Below are 21330 nucleotides of genomic sequence, written 5' to 3' on the forward strand. Positions count from 1 at the left end.
GCAATGAATTTACTACAGTGAAATTAGTGGTAAAACTACATGATCGTGTTGCTATACAGTTGTACCATAAAGACAAAGTGCCCTGGTCCTGTTGTACACAGCGTTGCATGCCTCTGTCAACTCACACGACATCTATATGACTTCTGACGGAAAATGTCCTTTTATAGCACACATGGATTGGATTCATGTCTCAAACATCTTTAAAACAAAACCACTCTGGTTGCCATGCTATTTCCACCAAAATCTGAGACTTTTTTCGGTCATTGTGTAGTATATATAGCTACTTAGATGAAAACGTACTCGACAAGAGATGCAGGTTAATCAACCTGCTGGTTTAGAGGGTAGAATTTTTTAATACCCCAACAAGGTCTCCCTCAGCAGTGGACAGACGGCTGTTGAAAATTTTAGTTGATGTTATTGGTTACCGGTTTATCCGATAGCTGGAGTCTTTGAGAGAAATAAAAAAAAAGAACAAAACAAACTTCGAGAGTACAGTTGGTCTACTTCCCACTCCTTATATAAAGAGCCAACTAACGATAAGGGGTTTTGTTCTTGTTTAGTTTTGTTTTGTTTTTCTGGCAGTTTGTGCTTAAAGGGATGGTTCAGTATTGGTGGAGATGAGAATTTGGCTTTTAACTTTTTGCGAGATAACAAGAAAACACTTATGATATAGTACAGACCATACCATTCTAAGAGGAAATCAAAATTTATTTGATGAAAAAAAAAAAAAAAACTGGTTTGGAATGACTGAAACATCCAGAAACAAAATAAAACAAAGCGATCGTAATAAAGTGTGGGTCCCACACTTTATTAGAATTGCTCTTTTTTGGATATCTCAGCCATTTCTAAACCAATTTTCATCAAATAAACGTTTAATTACTCATAGAATTGCATGTTCCTTCATATTTCATAAGAGATTTCTCATTGTCTCAACGAAGGATGTTAAAAACCTGAAATTAGGTCTCAACCAAAACTGTACGATCCCCTTAACATTAAAGAGAGAGAGAGAGAGAGAGAGAGAGAGAGAGAGAGGGAGAGAGAGAGAGAGAGAAAGATATGCAGTGCACAGCGTATACACTTCTCCGAGCACTACTGAGCGACACCCCGCAGCCCGCCCTCTGTAGTCCGCACAACACTGTCCCTCGACCCGTGGCAAGTTAGCAACTTATCGCCACACATCCTTGCCTCAAATCGGCAACGATGCTTGAATGTCGGAGGAGTCATGTCGGTCTCCGGCATCCGTTACTGTATAGAACCTGGATTTAACCTTAGTATGAAATAAATCTAAATGAATTTATTTGGCTCTTCGAACAAAGTAAGGGCGCAAATACGTACCCGTGATTCCTACGATAAATGAGTTCGATAGACGCTACTGTGTTAAGTGACCCATATGATTGGCAGACTCCATCAGATTCTGATGATCTGATATCCCGCAGAAAAGAGAAAATCATACCAAGGATATTACTATTGGTAGACAATCATAATGACACCATCAGGGGAATGATATTGAAAAGATTAATTTTCCGTGTATGCATCGCACATTGTACACATCTTGTGCCAAAAATCACTGGATACTGCATAGAAGGATTATTGATAGTTAAAAAAGCCATTATAAGGCTTTCCCTGTTGGCGCATATCGCTCCTGTGATGTATTAGAGAATGGTCTCATAAAGCAACAGTTTCTGTAACACCATGCTCCTTAAAACAGGGGCGTGAATGTAGTCGCTAATACTTTATGGCTGGATAACCGGACGTAGTAAGACATCATGAACCTGTGGTGGAAAGTAGAAAAAGTAGGAAAAAGAAAAGGTAACTCAGTTTTAAAAGGAAACTTTCGTTTCATTTCATTTCATTTCTAACACATATGATTACAGCATTTCATTTTTTATTACATTAATGATACAACAAAGCAATGGAAACAAGCTATGAACAGTGATACCATTTTGTAAATTTCAAGATAAAGTACGAAAAAAATGGTTGGAAATGGAGGGGACTACTAAAAAGCAGAGTTTGTAGTCTGCAGTCCCCTCCTAAAAACTCTAGTTACAAGTCAAAAACTGCGCAAAAAAAGTAAATAATGATAATCATAATAATAATTGACAGTGCTTATAAAGCGCATAACACATAGTGACAATGTCCCTATGCGCTCAACAAAGTAAGACAGAGAAGAAGTACACTCGACCCGAGTTAGAGCAAAGCAACAGAAGTGATAGCAAGCCAAAAAAGAAAATCAGCACTTAATTCAATGTAAATATTGAAGGACAGACAGAAGGAAAGACCAACAGAAACAGAAAGAAAGAAATGAAGAATCTTGTAAATATAGCTCTTCAATTCTACCGACCATAACTTTCATTGAACTCCAGTGCAAACGTCCTGCACATACATAATAAACAGCGAAAAGACTTGAATGAGTACTTCACAATACGAAGTAAAAATGAACGATGATGGTGACATTTATGATGACATGGTGATGATGGTGACATGGTGAAATTTTGCATCATCGACGTTTCAGATATATGATAGCAAAGGTAAGGTGAAAACAGAGATGAGGTAATCTGCCAAAAGCTTAATCTAAAATATCTTAAAGGTGCAGCTTACCTTTGAGAGCAGTGATCAAAAAAATGTTCGAGATATATGACAGTTGTATGTGCAGGTCAGTTGTATCACATTTTGTATATATCACAATTAATTATACTGATTCAAAATTTTACATTGGTTGTTTCTATCCCTATTGCCCTAACTCACATTTTAGAACTATTTTGAGGCACTAAAGCTGTTTTGTTTTTTTCATCTGCAAATAGTAGATTTTGCCTTTCACGACTCTATGATGCCATATTAATCGACAATCTATATAATTGCAAATATGAAATCAAAATTCAGATGATGGAAAGATGGAGTGAAAGTCGTATGACTTGAAACGAGAACATCTCCTCAACGCCTTACCTGAACATGTTTGGGAGTTCCTAGAATGTACTCTACCACACCCGCGATGTCTTCTGGTTCAAGTTGCTATAAAATGAGACAAGGGAGAATTACACTCAGGCTAACTATTCTATGTCGGTGGCCATACAATTCATTTGTGTAACATTTGAATTTCTCGCCTGACAGTTTCTTTCCTGATAATATTGAGGTTATAATGATGATCGACGAAGCACGGCTACTTTCTTTGATTAAAGGGACGTGAATGAAATGTTTCCATTCTTTAGGAGGGTGGGGGGGGGGGGGGACTGAAAGTGAAGTAGTAATAGACACTGTTCTCTACAATGTCTTTTATGACCTTCGGAGAGTGAGCACAGGGCCAAACAGGTGCCAGGTATAGGGAATGATTGAGAAACTGAGGAACAACTACATAAACGATCCACACAGTCAGAATGAATTATTATGTGTGTCTCTGTCCTCTTCCTGAAAGTACCCCACCAACGGTGAGAGTTTGCCATGGCTAATACGATCCACACCTCTGATTTTTTTTTTTTTTTTTTTTTTTTTTTAATCCAAAGAAACCGTGTTAGCGTCATTACACCAGATGCAAATCAGATAGCTGATTTTACATCTCGTTTTCGGGGAAATCGTATCTCCTACGCTTTTTCGTCTTCGTTGTGAAAGGGCCTTTGAAAATTGAAATCTACTTCCTGTTATCGTTACTTGCTAACTCCTTATTATCTATACAAAGACTTTATGAATCTTAGAAAATATAATTAACATGATTACATAAAAAGTATCACAGAGAAATCTAAGATAATCATTCCCAAATTTGCATAAATTATCCATTATTTGCTTCTGTCACGTTGGGTAAATTAGTTTATGAGGACGGAAGGATCTTCGGGCATTCATCTGTCATGCAAGAAAATCTGGTTGCTCCCAAAACGAAGTTTTCTTAAATGTATTCATTATATGCATTAGTATACGTATCTGTCAAAGAGAAATACCGTTCACTCATCCTCTTCCAGTGACATATTTTATGTGTGTTATGTATTTTGTAAAGATTGTTGCCTCTCCTCGTCAAAAACTTTGAGGTTTCCAATGTTACTGAAAAGGGATATTTGCTTGCGACGGTTTGCACACTACACATTGTACGTTTGCGGTCCGTCATGTGAACATTGTTCTGCAAAGAAATAAGAGAGTATAGTACATAAGGAAATAAAGGGGACACAAGAGGGTAGTATTAGGTATAGCGCGTTAACAACGAAATTATCGTTTCTTTATTTGTATTGCGACCCATTCCTACCTTTGGCAAAAGTGGTATTTTGCTTTCCTTTTCGCCATACATGTCGGGGTAGAAGCGCGTGTTTCCCTGACCAGGTGAGATACCCTGAAAGGAATAAAATGTAAATGTCTTTGATCTGTGGAAACTTGATAAAGAGTTACTTAATATTCTCATCTTGGTTATCAAAGATATAATCATACAAACAATGTATTAACTTTGTTCCCATGCATTATCTTACTAGGCCGAAGACTGGTGTTAGACTTGCTGTTATCCAAAACAGCAGAATATCATGTTGCGTTTGATTCAAACAAATTGCTTCATCGTAACATATTATGACAAACTGTTAAATGTCTCAAAATTATGTGTAATATACGAAGATCCAACATACATTGATGAGATTCTAGATAAACCATTACAAACTACCTGCCAACTAAACACAGGGACTTTTAATGCGGAGTGAGGTTAGAAATGATGAGGAAGTCTTGCAGTAAAGTCACCGATATTCTGATGTTTGAGTTGATCTCCCTCAGCTCTTGTCGGAAACCTTCCTGGATGGCTAGCAGCATCACCTTGGTAGCACCATAGAAGTGAAGATCACTGTGAGGTGTCCACTTGTGGGCGGCTAGACTGGGGGCAGAGTCAACGGGAGATGTTCGTTATTCCAAGATTTTATTAATCCGTAAATGAAAAGAAGGTGCGTAGTGACGAACGTTCGGAATTACAAACCTTATTTCGCTTTCAGATTAACGAACCTCCGGAATAACGAACCTTATCTAATTTTCGGATTATTGATATGAACCTTCCGAAGAACGAACCTTATTTCATTTTCGGATTAACGAACCTCTAAAATGACGAACTGTGACGGAATCAACATCTACTTTTCATATTGAACAATATCACATTTATCACGTTCGTCTGTCTTCTACCCTATTATCCCCGATTTACTTAGAGTCACAATGAGATTCCTTTACTTGTAATTTCTTCTAATGACATCATATTACTATAATTACATATACTATTTCAGTCTTCTATTCTGACACAAAGGACCGGAGATGATTCTGGAATTTTTAACAGAAAAGTTAGGAAAGCATCTTTATTTGTACTTGATTTCACAAAGACATACACAGTTATACCCCCTCGTCAGCAAGCTAGTACAGGAATCCACATGGAACGATCTCTCGACTATGATATCCGTTCGGAAATTACCTGACAAGGTTTATCAACACGCCATCATCCACGTTGTGTTTCTTCATCAGGTCTACAGCCTCACGACAGCAAAACAACGTCCCCAAGACATTCACCTGTCACAACATAGAGATTGAAACAAACCGATCAACAATACGGTCAAGCTTGGTGAGTTTCAGACGAGCAAACTTCCTGCAAAAGCAATATAGGTAGTTTATTCTTCATTCAGGAGCGGAAGCCAGCCAAAATCATTTCTAGGGTCATCACACTTATAGCCTCTATAAAAGTGGAAGGCGATAATTAAAAAACAAAAACAAAGACAAAAACAAAAAACGGTCGATCTCCTTTCCTGCCTGGATGGCGTGAGTTCAACGATCTTAATTTCAATGCTTTACTTAAACCCATGTCCACTGCTCTGATGGCTTGTATGTTTTGATAATTGGAACTTGCAAATGATAAACTCCAACAATGAGAATAGAAACAGGGCATAAAAGGAATCTATACCCTGAACAATGTTCATGATTACATGAATAATTATTATGTTGGCTATGTTTTCGGTAGTAATAATTTAAGTGTTTAATGATTACAATAACACCTTCCAAATATTGCATATAAAATGCGAAAATCTTACATCACTAAGAGTATTATGTTTGTGGATTCAGAGGACTTTAAAGATGCTTTTAAGTATACAAGAATACTTTTTGTTCAAGAGATAAATGCAAACCTCTGTCATGACTCTCCAGTCGGACGCCTTGCCCGATAGGAGTGGTGCAGGTCGTGAGAGCCCTGCACATTGCACACTCACGTCCACCCGACCAAACCTCTGCTCAACGTCAGCGTAGAGGGCTTTCACAGCCGCCTCATCCGAAACGTCGCACTGCGCGGCATGAATGTCGCCCCCATCGGCCGTGACCGTGTCAACCACTTTCTGCAAAGAAACAGCATTGATGTAAAGGTAGTTTATTGCCCTTCAACTTTTATCTAAAATGAATATTCATGATTTTTTTTTCTTCAAGATCTCTGCGACAAAAATTTTTCCATTGGATAACTATTCCTACTCCTAACAAAAACAAAACACAACGGAAAAATGGTAGCCCAGCTTCCAACCACGCTGAAAGCATTTGTGAAAAATAGTGCATGTGAACCTGAAAGAGGGAGAGAGAGAAATAAACAAGCAACAAACCTAAATGCCTAAATGGGATCATGAGTGACGTCAGCATCGAAGCAGAGAACTGATTACTGTGTCATTAGTTAATGTATGATAAAGTGTATCAAGATTTGGCGGCTACCTTTGCTCTCATACTCTGCTCTCTTCGAGCCCTTTAATGAACTAAATTTGGATTGGATTTCATGGCAGTGAAAGACCAACTCTTCGATGGACCCTTCATCAGAGGAAGCTTAAGGTTGCCACTCATCAACACCATTTTCCAATTCGCTTGGAAAGATAGAACTTCTTATTCTTTTATTCGAATGTGATGAAACCTGTAGAATGTCGTTTGTCTTATTCTAATCTATCGATCGCACATGGAGGTCATTTTCAAGCCCGAGTAAATTTGCATTTTCAAAACGTATTACATTACCGTATATTACAAGGGAAAGAGGGCAGCCAGTACGTACGCGGTACAAAGATGACTAAAAGATTTATAAAGGGTATAAGAAAAAAAAAAGAGCGAAAGCAAAAAAGGATGATGAAGAAGGAGAATATGCGCAATAATCATTGTGAAAGTAGTGTTAGTAGTAGTATCCAGTATACACTTCTTCTTTCCGACGGAGGGTGGTGAAGTGCGGGTCAAACACTTATAAACACATGAGTGCAGCCATGACTGCTCTGAGAAAGCAGGCGTTTGTTGTTGTTTTTTTTTTCATAGTGTGAATAAAGCAGTCGCCATCACACACTCCTGAAGCCCTATCCAATATCTTCAAACGCATGTCTACAATCAGAAAAATTGCAATTTAATTCTCCAGTGGACTCTTTCCCCACCCGTTTCTCTACTTTTTTTTTATAGTCTTGGCATAATAACTGGTGATAAAAGAATAGCTATACGTGTACCACGTCATGTTAATTCAGTGTACGTTGTCAGACGTCGTCCAAGTGTACAACGAGGGTCCGGATATAAATAGCAAAAATAGCGAGCTATATAGATCTGCAACGCGAATGGCCTCCCCGGTTGGACAATAAAAACAGTTGTCTCACGCATGTGCAGATCATCATTTTTTCCTCTTTAGCGTCGTCTGAGTGTTCGCGTCGTAGGTTTAAATCTCTATAACAGCCAGACCCCGACGACCTGGCTTAAAATGGGATTCCCCAGTCGTAGATTTCGACATCAGATTTCACATATCAACACCTCGACGAGGTTTTCTTGTTTGCCTGCTGTTTTCTTGTGAAATGAGAGTCATGAATACACTAAGATAATAACAATAATCCTATTTGTATACTTTCATATTTCTATCACAGAGGGCGTATGTTTGTAATCAAATCCTCTTGCCAACGGTTGGAAGTCGAATCTATCTATTTATCCTAATCCGTTCAATTGTATCTCCTTAGTTTAGTCATGTCATGTTGTTGTGTCTCTGTTGTTTGTTCCATTTTGTCTAAATCGTTTTTGTGTAATGTATTTGTAATTGTATGTGAAGTAAGTATTTTTGGAAGAAATTCTTGAGTGGTCCACAATTTACAAGCACTGCTTTTCAGTGGACCTCTCAGTTCTCTTTTTTCTCCTCAAAATATAACTTTGTATTTTCCCGTATGTATACATGATTCATCTCTATTAGTTTGTTGTATATGGTTTATCCTTCGCACTTTGTACTGTATATAATATGCTTATGATGGATTTTCTGATTTACCTTGTGTTATGTTTTGTTGGAAAGAAAATGAGAATGAAATAAATGAATTGAATTGTATTGAATCTGCTTAAAAATGGTTACGGCAAGTATAGACGTTATAACGCTTGTGCATCGTATTATGAGAGTATTGTGTTAGTGTACGATGTTAATGTTCGCATAATGTGTTGATTTGCTCAAAATGTTTTGTAACCTTGCTGCAATAATCTAACATGCATTAACACTTTTTTAATGATGATGACCTCCGCATGGACTTTCACGGGGACCCACTATACGCTTCCATAGGTAACTGGTTAAAATTGCTTCAAGCAGAAAATTAAGTGGCATAATGTCGTATGCGCCAAGAATACAGGAAAAAACGAAGCGACTTCCTGGGCAATTGTGACTATGAATAATTACCATCGACAGGTCGTGTCGCCCCCACGGCCTTCGGCTAAACGGGAGTAACATATAGTACGTGCATTTATATGCAAATCTTTCTTCAGTATACTTCATACCTTATATGCATGGTAACCCCACAACCCAACGCAATAACAACTGATTGCGACATGATTTTTCTGCGGACAGAAGAAATTGATTTTAGAAACCAGTACGAGGACAAGCTCAGTTCAATTATATTCTAATTCAACAGCTCTGCTCAGATCCGTAAACATTTCATGATAAATGTTTTTGTTTTGTTGTTTTTTTCTGAGTATCTCCTTCATACGTATTTCAAAGGCTGGATAATCGTCATGAAAGCTTGGATTGGCAGTGTTTTTACACTGTGTTATTACACTCGCGAACACTTTCAAAGGCAGACAAGCGGCTGGTTTGCAAGAAAGGAAACCATCAAAATTCCCTATTAGGATAGACCGTGCTATGCATAGCTCTCTGTGAAGTTCACTTTGCGGGTCATTGTCAAATAAGTCATTAGTAATCCTATTTTCCTTCCTTTAATCTTGACTGAGGAAGCATTAACATTGGTAACACGATTGAGCATTTATAGCTACATTACAGTCCTTCATTGTCGACCCCCCCCCCTTAAAGAGAGAGAGAGAGAGAGGAAAAAAAAAACTGTCAAGGTTTCATCTCAACTGTTCTGACATTATGACTTTGATGGAGTTTCGTAATGTACCTGGACCCATTAATTCCTTCTTTTTTTCTGTGCTTTTGTTATCCCTCTCGCTCTCTCTGTCCAGATTTACCTGTATTAAAAATCCCGTTGGTTTTCTGGAAGTTCATGATGTAATCTTGAGATCATTTAAAGCTCGATCTCGATATTTTGCTCGGTGTGACGTAATTCATAAAAATGACGAATACATTCTTTGACATGCAAAGCCAAAAGATGTTTCATATGTGTGTATAAGTTTTGAGATCATTTAAAGCTCTCTCGATATTTTGCTCGGGGTGTGAGGTAATTTACAGAAATGAAGAATTCTTTGAAATCCAAAGCCAGTTATACAGTGCACTCCCGTTACAACGAACACGGTTATAACGAAATTTCGTTACAACGAAGTAAATCTTCTGGTCCCAAAATTATCATTATTAAAGTCTATGGCACAAAATTCGCTTATAACGAACACGGTTATAGCGAAATTTCCGTTATAACGAAGTCTTTTCCGAGCGCCACAGACAAAGAAAAACAAAAGAAATGTGCTCCGTTATAACGAAATGCGAATTGCTTTCGAAAATACGTAGCGGAACAAGCATTTATAGCGTCTCTGCATGGGTGAACGCTTCACACCACTGTGTGTTCGCTCCTTGTGCCACACACACTTTCTGAGTGGATCTTGCGTTTATTATTGTAATACAGTTATCCCATCACATTTCACACAGCTTTCCAGTGTATGATGAGTATTCAGCAAACATAATATGATATATATGCGTGGTTTCCTTGTTTTTGTTATATATTGTATTTGTTCGGTTATAACGAAATTTCGTTATAACGAAAGAAAACCGCCGGTCCCGAGCATTTCGTTATAACGGGAGTGCACTGTATAGATGTTTCATATGTGTGTATACATTTTGTTGTGGACCGCTGGAGAAGCGCACTGAGTGAGGAAAAAGATGAAACTTGTTTTGGGCTGATTGTTAATGTTAGAAAGCTATACGTGTATGCGCTAACTCGGGTTGTTAGGATCATTCAGATCCTTTATCAGCAGAATAAAAAAAAAAAAACTTGAAGGTAATTGATGCCATTAAGTTTTTTTTAACTTCATTCATAATGTTTCGCCAGCTTATAATGTAAGCAGAGCTAAGCCAGTTGAACAAGGGCATACACTTGTGTTCTACAAGATAGCCTGACAAATATCATTTCTATAATCCTAAAATGATGACGGCTTTGAAATCGTTTTGAGACACTGGACCCGATAATTTGAACTCTCTTTCATAAAAATGTGACATTAGAAATGTGAAGTCTACGTATTTTTATCCTATTCGTATTCTATAAAGCTGTGAAAGCAAATGTTTCTCTTTGAACATTGATGATCCTCTCAAGCTTCACATTGTAAATGCATGTTTAGGCCTACTGTGTTAATTCAATTCCTTCGTGTAAATATTGCCGCGCTTTACCTCTTACGTAACCACTTAACCGACTATTATGGACTGGTACACAAAATTGACAATTTGCACCTGAGCGAGAAAACATGTCGTGCTTTGCTGAGCAGGTAATCCAGGTGATATCACGTTGTATAGAAAAATTCCAACAGGCACACCTGTGATGAAACATACCTATCCTTTCCTTCTCCCCTTCTGCTGTTGCATTGTGAATCCATGGACGTACTACACATGGACATACATCGCTCGTTAAGTGATTCAAGCTCCTGTTTTGGTCAAAAGCGTCACAATAACATTTTAAACATGCTTTCCTGCTTCGATCTCATCATGACCGCCGACAACCATCCAGGATAAAAACAAGACGGCGATTTGAGAAATCTAAAAACCACAGTCATGCGAAGAAGATAATAACTCTCTCAAATCACGAAAATGCATTTACAGCTGTAGTGTATCGTGGGAAATCATTGCTCAGCCAATTTCATTTGCGAAATACACGTACTTTACAAGAGAGAGAGAGAGCAAAATTATTTTGGCAGGTTGAATGTGATTTGTAATCTAGTTTTTGCAATTTTTCGCACATTGTTTCAGAGTAAACATGGCCAGTAACCACGGTAAATGACATGTATGTCTTCCCATTAAGCAACGTTACATGCCTACCTACAAGACTATAAGAGTCCACTTCGGTAATTACTAATTTTGTCACACAAAATTTGTCATATTTTGAGGTTTGCTGCTCAACCATCAGAGGTGTTTATTCAAAGGCAGTTGATTCTGAAAAAGGCACCTCAGCGAAACTCAAGACAGAAATGAGGGCAACGGTTCTTATTTTGTCAGTGACAACCCACGATTACACAATCATCATTGTCCAAGCATCTGAATGTACTCATCAAGATGCACTTGGCAACCAAGGTGGCGGCGGTGATGATGGGATCAAAGAAAGACATCCGTTAATGGTCCGTAAGTGTAATAGGTTCATGGTAAATCCAATAAGTTAGTGTGTACGCAATTTATGTTTGTAAGTGAGATATAATGCCAACAACGTGTATATTTTATGTGTACACTGATAATCTATTAAGTAATTCTGCCTTATTTGACAAAATTGAATTCAGATAAACACAATTTTTGAAGTGTGGGGGTTGTTTTCTAGTACCCTAGGGGTTCTCATAATCCATTAAATGTCTATGGATGATGTCTGGATATCGTTACATCCAAATGGAAGGAAATTATGTTTGCTCTTCGCTGCCAACTCCTCAACGAGAGGGGAAAATAATCTGTTCTGAGAAAGTTACTTTGCGGTCATCTACACGCGGAAAAGAAAGCTACATGATGACAAATGTTTACACTGAATGCATTATTGCAATCTAATAATTGCAGGAATGACCCACAGTGTTTGACCATGTTTTTTTTTTCCACTCATTCCGATTCTTCGAAGACTCGGTGAGTTGGCTCAATCGGTAGCGCGTCTGCCTCCGGATCCAAAGGACCCGGGTTCGATTCCCTAGTCTCACTGAACAATGCTGTGTGTAATCACACCATCTCCTCTAAGAGGCAAAACACTCTGTCCCTCGCACAGGACATAAAATGAAAGTCCCGTGTGTGAAAGATTCTCATCTCATGCAGTCACGTAGAAGATCCTGCTTCACTTATTCATCGCAAAGAGCAGGGTGTTTAATCCACTGAAGTGGTCCCGCCTCACATCAAATTGGACTCCATGGAAGACCAACCGGTGTTGACTTGTTCTCAGATGGAAAATTAAACCAACAAATGAACAAACAAACTCTTCATTTTATAATAACTTGCTCTATACCGTTTGTGTAGCAAGTTGTTGGCAACAATGTATGACACATGGAAATATGGGAGAGCCTGGAAAATGTAAAGATATGATCACGTGATGACGTGGACAATCAATGAATGAGGTATGTAACATAATTATGTACATCTACATATTTTACTCTTTTTAGGAATGATATGCAAGTCGATATTTTGCGATGAAAAATGAACACGAGGAATTACCTTCAGGTAATCTATGTTGATATCAGCAGCCAGTATCTTCATGCCTAATTTGGCCAAGAGGTAAGTGATTGCCTCCCCAAAGCCTGAACCAGCCCCGGAGACCAGAGCCACACGATCCTTCCATTTTGATAGGTCCATGACGGCTTGATGTTATACTGCTATCGTGGAATGACAACATCTGAATGAATATTTTGTGATGTGTCATCTGGTGTATAGAGGCTGCTATCCAGGGTCAACGAAACGTGTTCGCCCCTTTGCCATTTATAGGGTTGTAATTTCCTGAATTGTATTTTGATAGCAGTTAAACAATTGTTATGTAAGTTGGATTTTGGAGTAATGTAGATACGAAAAAGTAGTGTACATAGGTAGTTTACGACAAGAAAGCCATTGCTACTGTAAAGATAATCTTAATCACTTATTTTATCATGTTTAAAGAAACGGACTTTGGATCGAAGGCATACCGATTGCATACCGTAAACTCTCCAGTCCTAGACCCCGTTTACAGTGCGAGGCTCGGCCGCGGCTCGGCCGCGGCCGAGCCCAGCCCCGCTTCAGGATAAACGCGCAAAAGGCCAAATGCGGGGCCAAAATTGGCCTCGCATTTGGCCTCGCTCTGGAGGTGCACATGGTCTCGGCCGCGGAGGAGCCGCGGCCGAGCCCGGCCTCTTCTTGGTGTAAACGCAAACTGGGCCAAATACGCGGCCAATTAGTCTGGCATCCAGACCCTCTGCCCGTACTATTTCGCTATTCAGGATATTAACCCCCTCAACGTCGAAAGCTAGTATAGTTTAAGATGATTCTGTCCTGCAAAAGATTTTTCCGTCGGCAAAGGCCTTTGCCCGAACGGCGAATTTGTCGCCACGGAATCCAGTTGGCAAAGGGTCTGAAAACCAGACTATACCAAATTGCGCTTGTTTACAAGCAGAGCGCCACTACGACAAAATATTGAAAGGTTTGAATTAAAAGCGCGGCCGAGCCCAGCAGTGTAAACGGACACAATTGCGAGGCTCGGCCGCGGCCGAGCCGCGGCCGAGCCCTCCTTCATTTCAGTGTAAACGCGCAAAATGCGAGGCCAAAATTGGCCGCGCATTTGGCCACGCTCTGGAGGTGGTCTCGGCCGCGGCCGAGCCGCGGCCGATCCCGGCCTCTTCTTGATGTAAACGCAAACTGGGCCAAATGCGCGGCCAATTTTAGTCAGGCTTCAAGACCCTCTGCCAGTACTATTTCGCTATTCACGATATTAACCCCCTCAACGTCGAAAACTAGTATAGTTTAAGGTGGTTTGTCCTACAAAATATTGAAAGGTTTGAATTAAAAGCGCGGCCGTGCCCGGCAGTGTAAACGGACAAAATTGCGGGGCTCGGCCGCGGCTCGGCCGCGGCTCGGCCCAGCCCGCACTGGAAACGGGGTCTTATTGACAAGCGGTAATGATCAGAGTGGACCTAGACCTTAGCAATTCACTTTGTTCCTCCGTCGGTGTTCATTAAAATGCATTGACATTCTATTTTATTTGACAAAAAAGTATCGTATATGGTTCCATATGGCATGCAATAAATAGCAGTATTGTTTATTTGGTAAATATCAAACAGATGTAATATCTCAGTGTGCAAATGATATTATTAATATTCTTTAATACCACCAAGGTACGACCCCTCTGAATGTGAATGAACTGATGCTCCCCGTATCATTATGGACTCAAATGACCGGAATATACAAAGGTAGTTGACATTTAGTCGACGAATTGAAGAAATTTTGATTAAATGCTCTTAGCACGTCGCGTAGACCGACAGATATGAAAGACGCGCGCAATAAAATCAGTCGCATGTATACCTCGGTATGTACACGCCGATATTTCGCGCTTGTTTTACAGTCGGCGGACTTTAATTCATTTCATGGATTTACACTGATTTAAACTTAACTTAAGATACAACAGACCTACACAATATGCATCAAATGTGATATCTTGAATATTTTTAAAATCACTGCTCCCAAACGTAAACTGGACCTTTAATCGGTGCTTGCTTGTATAGCCAACGTAACTGGGTTTGAGTAAGTATTTGTATTTGTTTGCTGTCTAGAAACATGGACCATGTCTGTACCACCTGGCTTCATGATTTTTGTAATTTGGAAACTGGTTTTTTACGTTCTTTCTTCTGTTGTGATATTTAAGAACTTACGGGAGTCTTATCGGCAAATTTACTCGCGACTCTAATAAAAAAGAATCCCTGGTCTAGAAGTTGTCGGCAAAGCGTTGTTTTTTCTCCATTATTCTCAGAAAAACGAAACAAATTAGAACATTCTTATATCTAGGCTTCGGAGGAGCTAGATTGTAAGAGTTTTAGTGCAAGACTGTTGTCAAACGTTGAGCTGTAGCATAAACATCATCGTTATTATTTACTATCAATCGTATCTGGCGTTTTCTTTCACAGTAGTTTACTAAGTTATTTGAAAAAGAAAATAATGCCCTTGAAGAGTTTTCCATTAACAGACCTTACAGCCATACAGGTGTGAAAACATTTAAAGAGAAGCTCAGCTGTATATTGAAATTAAAGTTGATCTTCTTGAAAAGATTCTGACAGAACAGTGGAGAGCTCGGTAAGATCGAACATAGTGTGGGAGAACTATTGAATTCTTGGTGAGACAGTTAAGAGAAGATGACAACGTTTCCTCATGTAACTGGCATAATTTATCACCACTTGAAAACATGTCCCATCTTTCAACCTATTTTTTATTTTTTTTTTAAGAAGAAGACGATCACTTATGTTTATTCGATGTCTTTTGCGATCTTTTTCTTTCATAATTACTGTACCTATAACTTGAACATTGAGTGGAGATTGGCTCCAAAGCTTTGCACGTGGAATCCTTTCATCAACACAGAGACGATACAATGCATACATACGATGGCGTCCAGTAGAAAGACATCTAGCTGGACAAGACGTCATCTCTTGATCGATAGATGCCGATATATCAAACCATAATGAGATTTACCTCTAAATAGACAAATGACTTCAAAAGTTAATGAACAGAAAGTGCAAATAAGAGCGATGATTTGTTGTTTTTTTTTTTTTTTTTTTGCGTGATGCCCCCGTGTACATAAATGAGCGGATAAGGATTTTTCTTTGTACATAACAGCCGATTTATATCCTTGCATCTTTAACGGTTTCTTTTCAGACCATGACATGCCATACTACAGACAATGATAGATGAATCCGACCTTGGAGCACCGCAACATATGGCGACCATATAGTGGGGAGCTTCCAAAGAAGAACAAAATCACTTTCAGTAGGTCTGTAGGTTATGCAATGAGCCAGGTGCGTTGCTATGTCAGTGCATAAATTGTCTTTTGTAAGGCATACTTGAAGCCCCCAGTTAGAAATTACCATAAAAAAAAAAAAACAAACAAACAAACCCAAAACAAACAAACAAACAAACAAACAAACAAACAAACAAACAAACAAACAAACTGAAAAGACCAAACAAACAAACAAACAAACAAACAAACAAAAAGCAGTACCCAAACCAAATCAAGCCTTTTCGGAGTTAGCTCCATTTCACATGGGGTATACACATGACCTTTCTTTTTTTCTGAGTTGGTTAGGCACTTCACTTGTTTTTGAAGCGACAAAATGCATAAGCTTGTCCTACGCGTAACTATTCATGGAATTGATGAGTCATATTCCCACAATGGGTGAACTCGAGTAGACCAGGTGACCAGAATGGTCCGTCAATTGACACTTCGGAAAGCATCCATTTCATCATTTTGCAGTGAATGTATTAACAAGCTTTTTTTTTTTCCTGTCAGTGTTGATATTGCCAGCTACCGATGTCAGGCAGTTGTGCTGGCAAGCACAATTTATAAGGATTACTTAGACAATCATTACAACACAGATACTCATGAATTTAAAAAGCAACATGCCCTGTTGGTACAGAATACTTTTTAGTCTGCTCAGACTCACAGTGGAATTCTGAACTGGATTATTGCCTTGTCTGTATATGCAAAGGAGCATGCGAGTAACAGCAGAATGTGGCAAACTCTCTGTGTGAAATGATGATTATCTTCAGACAAGTTTCTTTAGAACAATATAACCTACTGTTGAGAATCGTTGTGCTTTATGCAATAACCCTGTGGTTAATTAGGGGACCTATTGACCACCCATCGACGTCAACTCTTTTCCTCGTGTCCTGTCCAGAGCTAGCCACCCTCAGGTTTAGACTATCCCCACGCTATCAAATGAACGAGTTATAGCGCAAGGCGTTTGCATACCAGTCTAAGAACTTGAGCATACAGCAGAGGCAGCCTCCTGGTGCAGCGGTTGCAAATCTTACCTGGAGAGATGTCCCGTTGTTGTCCGTGGCCAAAACCCTCATACCGAGTCGGGCCAAGGCTTTGGTAATAGCTTCTCCGAAGCCCGATGCTGCCCCAGTGACGACAGCTGATCGACCTAACCACTGTGTCAAACTCATGGCCGCTAACTTTCCTTGAAACGTTTCACCAAGTTGTCACAAACTGTCCAGTCTATTTAGCGATCTAAAGGACATTCAGATAACACTTCAGGAGCAAGCTGAACACGGGGAGTCGTATCATGGATGACTCTTCCAACTGACCCTATATAAGCGCAAAGAATACGTTCTTAACTTTCTTCACAATGGGGAAAAAGGTATTTCAATCACTTTTAGTATCCCTGTACATAAAAGGTAGAGTAAATACAGTTAAACTCGCATAAGTCGATCTTCTCGGGACTGAGCAAAACACATCGACTTAGGCGAGTTTCGACTTGTACGTAAGTCGAAAAAAATCGACTTAAAGTTACACCACACGTACATATGTATAATGTACATGTATGTTGTCTACTCTGGAGCCGAGAGCTGGAGCGGTGTGCCCGATATTTGCCCTTCAGCAAGACACTTTATCCACATTGATGCAGGCCAGGGCTCCACACTAACTTTTATTTTGGTGGCCCCAAAATGATTGATTTTTATTTTTTGGTGGCCCGAACAAAAAAAAAAAGAAAAAAAAAAAAAAAAAAAGCAAAACTAAATCGGTCCTACGTTCGGTCCGAAAGTTACCGTTATTTATTTCTGATTGTAAAAGCAATCATCCACCATTTACAAGTATTTTAACACCTTCCGGAGCCGAATGTTGCCGTTAATCATTTTCAAATGTAAAAACAAGCAACCGACATTCATTCTAGGATCTTACGGAGCTGAATATCATCCTTATTCATTTCCGAACGTGAAAGCAAACATCCGCTTTTTATTTCATCATCTAAATGAGCCGATTGATACCGTTAATCATTTCCAAATGTAAAAGAAACAATCTGTTACTTATTTTAGCATCGTACGGAGCAGAATATTACCGTTATTCGATCTCCAAATTCAAAAGCAAACACCCGACATTTATTTTATGATCGTAAGGAGCCGAATGTTACTGCTGTCCACTTCCGAAAGTGTAATGAATCATCTGACATTTATTTTGGCATCTTCAGGAGTCGAATGTTACATGCTATTTACTTTCGAATGTAAAAGCGAACTTTCGGCAATTATTTCATCATCGTACTGAGTTGAATACCATAGTTATTCATTTCCGAACGCCAAAGCAAACATTCAACATTTATTTTAGCATCTTCCGGAGCTGAATGTTATTGCTATTTACTTTCGAACATAAAAGCAAACATAAGACATTCATTTTATCATCGGACGGAGTTGAATACTATTGTTATTCATTTCCGAACGTTAAAGCAAATATCAAACATTAACTTTACCATCAAACGCAGCTAAATGTTACTGTTATTCATTTCGAAATTTAAAAGCAAACATCCGACAGTTATTTAGCATCGTATGGAGAAGAATATTACTGCTATTCACTTCCGAACGTAAAAACAAACATCTGACATTTATTTTAGCATCTTCTGGAGCCGAATGTTATTGCTATTTACTTTTGAAAGTAAAAGCAAACACCCGACATTTATCTCATCGTCGTACGAAGTTGATTATTATTGTTATTCATTTCCGAACGTCAAAGGGATAATTTGACATTTACTTTAGCATCTTCCGGAGCTGAATGTTAATGTTATTTACTTTCGAACGTAAAGGTAAACATCCGACATTTATTTCATCATCGTACGAAGTTGATTATTATTGTTATTCATTTCCGAACGTCAAAGGGATAATTCGACATTTACTTTAGCATCTTCCGGAGCTGAATGTAATTGTTATTTACTTTCGAACGTAAAAGTAAACATCCGGCATTTATTTTATCATCGTATGGAGTTGAATATCATTATTTTTCATATCCGAACGTCAAAGCAAACATTCGACATTTATTTCAGCATCTTCCGGATACTTTTTTTTTATCCTTTTTCATTTCCGAACGCAAAATCAAATCTCTGACATTCCAAAAGTATAAGCAAACATCCGACATTTATTTTAGTATTATACGGAATCGAATATTACCGTTATTCATTTCCAAAATTAAAAGAGCAAACATCTGACATTTATTCAGCATCTTATGGAACCGATTGTTACCGCTTCATTTCCAAAACTGAAGGCAAACATTCGGCTTTTTTGGTGGCCCGGCGTGCGTTTTTGGTGACCCCGGTCGCAAATTAACCATTCGCGAAATCGTGATTCGATTCGCGAAAAGACTCCGCTAAATATAAGGCATAGATCACTACACTCGGCAGGGGCTACGTCGTCCTTTCACCAGGTCTCGTTACAAAACCAAAATCTCGCGTGAGTTCTTGCGTTACCTATCGTTAATGTTAACGAAACATCGTTAATTTGCGCTAGGGATCGTTACTCATCGTTGCTACAAACGTTAATTTTCCCGATCGTTATATAGTTTGCGTTACTATCGATTCAGGTGAAACCGCTTGCGTTAATGAAACGTTAATGTTTATTTACGCAGTTCCTTTTGGTATATACTGTATGTAAACAAAAACTGGCGTCTCGTGATTTTGACAGTGATTTATTACACAATAAAATCTTATTCGACTTAGGCACAGTGAATTCAATGGTTTTTCCGTGAAAGTGTTCTTGGAATTTCATCGACTTAAGCGAGTATTCGACTTAAAAAATTCGACTTATGAGTGAATTAATACACGTAAGTCAATGGGGAAAAATCGGGACTTTTTAAAATCATCGACTTGCGCGATTATTCGACATATGCGATGTCGACTTAGGCGAGTTTAACTGTACGCTAACGCGAGGGGCTGAATTTCGGTCCTGGTCTTCCCATGGTCGCTGATACATTTATTTATTTTTTTTTAGTGTACACATGAACTTTGTCCCTCCCCTGCACAAAATCATTCCAGTAAGAGCCCCTGGAAGGAAACCACTCACTGATATTGTTTGAGTATTAACATGGACCTACATCGTATTAAAAAGCACACTTGGCTCCCTGTATACGGACACATGGTTTAACAATAAGGAAATAGGAAGGAAGTTCAGTCGCCCCATAAGAAGTGTGACCTTCAGAGTCATAGCACTTGCTTGGTTAACTTTTAGTTATAACATTAAACAGAAGTTGGTGACTGCCAGTTCCTAACCTGATAACCTGCTTTAAACATTTCCTTGCAGTTTATTCCCAATATCGCATTAAAGCAATTTGTGCCTTCTAAGGATCTTTTTTTTTTCTCTGATCAATTTCATGGTTCCCCCCACTGATATTCATATTCCGAACTCTCAATTTCATGCATTTCATGCCGCCAGCAATGAATAAGCCTTCAAATTGATAATAATAATAATAATAATAATAATAATAACAACAACAATAATAATAACAATGATGATGATGATAATAATAATAATAATAATAATAATAATAATAATAATAATAAAACATTTACATTCACTATCCGAGTAATCATAGCTCTTTTGCGTCATTTAAATTCAAAGCATGATCATGCATTTCAGCAATAACCATTTAAATTCATATCAAGCCGGCGAAGGAATCTCGTTGGTCAGTTATATTCGTGGAAAGGCAGCAAAGCTTCAAACATACCAAATATGACCGTGCATCACAAAACGAACAATAAGTCGCACACACTGATTTTGAGTGAGGACTGAAAATAGGTGAAATGGGTCAACCTAGCCGATCTTGACTTTTTCATATTTTCTGAAAGAGCAAGTCTTCTTCTACATTATGTTAAAATTTGAGATCATAAAACGGTCACGAAATTGTGTTTTTTTTAGCAGTTTCTCTCAAACATTTTTGGTAGAATACTGTGATTAGATGTCCAATTTTCTTTTCTGAGAAACCTTGTGCACACTCTTCACTTTCAACTCTTATAACTATTGAAAGGATGATGCTACTGCTTTGAAAGTTGGCATTAATTATGGACACAGTGTTTTAGTAAAGCATGCTCAATTTCAGTTCAATTTGATAATCCCTTCATTGTTGTTATTCCGGTGGTTTACTTCCAGTTTTTGTTCCATTCATCGCACACTCACCACGGCTTGGTAAAGATTAATCGCTTGAATACACACTGTACTTCAGAGCCTCTTTTCTCAGTTCACACTTTTCCTCAGTGTGTGCTTTCTTTCCAATATTT

General features: G+C 38.6%; 1 protein-coding gene across 1 annotated transcript; it reads right to left on the bottom strand.

The window, feature by feature from the left end:
• Positions 1-1733: 1733 nt before the first annotated feature.
• LOC140227032 (dehydrogenase/reductase SDR family member 11-like) lies at positions 1734-17352 on the bottom strand. Its single transcript, XM_072307464.1, has 7 exons — positions 17105-17352; positions 6114-6317; positions 5411-5505; positions 4702-4831; positions 4226-4309; positions 2944-3009; positions 1734-1772 (listed from the first exon to the last, which is right to left on the bottom strand). The coding sequence occupies exons 1-7, from the start codon at positions 17240-17242 to the stop codon at positions 1734-1736; spliced, it is 756 nt and encodes a 251-aa protein (XP_072163565.1). The 5' UTR covers positions 17243-17352.
• Between the last annotated feature and the right edge of the window lie 3978 nt (positions 17353-21330).

The sequence above is a fragment of the Diadema setosum genome, chromosome 4 (genome assembly GCF_964275005.1).
Source record: "Diadema setosum chromosome 4, eeDiaSeto1, whole genome shotgun sequence".
NCBI classification, from domain to species: domain Eukaryota; kingdom Metazoa; phylum Echinodermata; class Echinoidea; order Diadematoida; family Diadematidae; genus Diadema; species Diadema setosum.

Coding starts and splice junctions, on each gene's coding strand:
- LOC140227032 (XM_072307464.1), bottom strand. CDS start 17,242: ATGAGTTTGACACAGTGGTTAGGTCGATCAGCTGTCGTCACTGGGGCA. Junction 6,318..17,104: donor ACAACGGGACATCTCTCCAG/GTAAGATTTGCA, acceptor GTTTCTTTGCAG/AAAGTGGTTGACACGGTCAC. Junction 1,773..2,943: donor GAACTCCCAAACATGTTCAG/GTAAGGCGTTGA, acceptor TTTCCACCACAG/GTTCATGATGTCTTACTACG.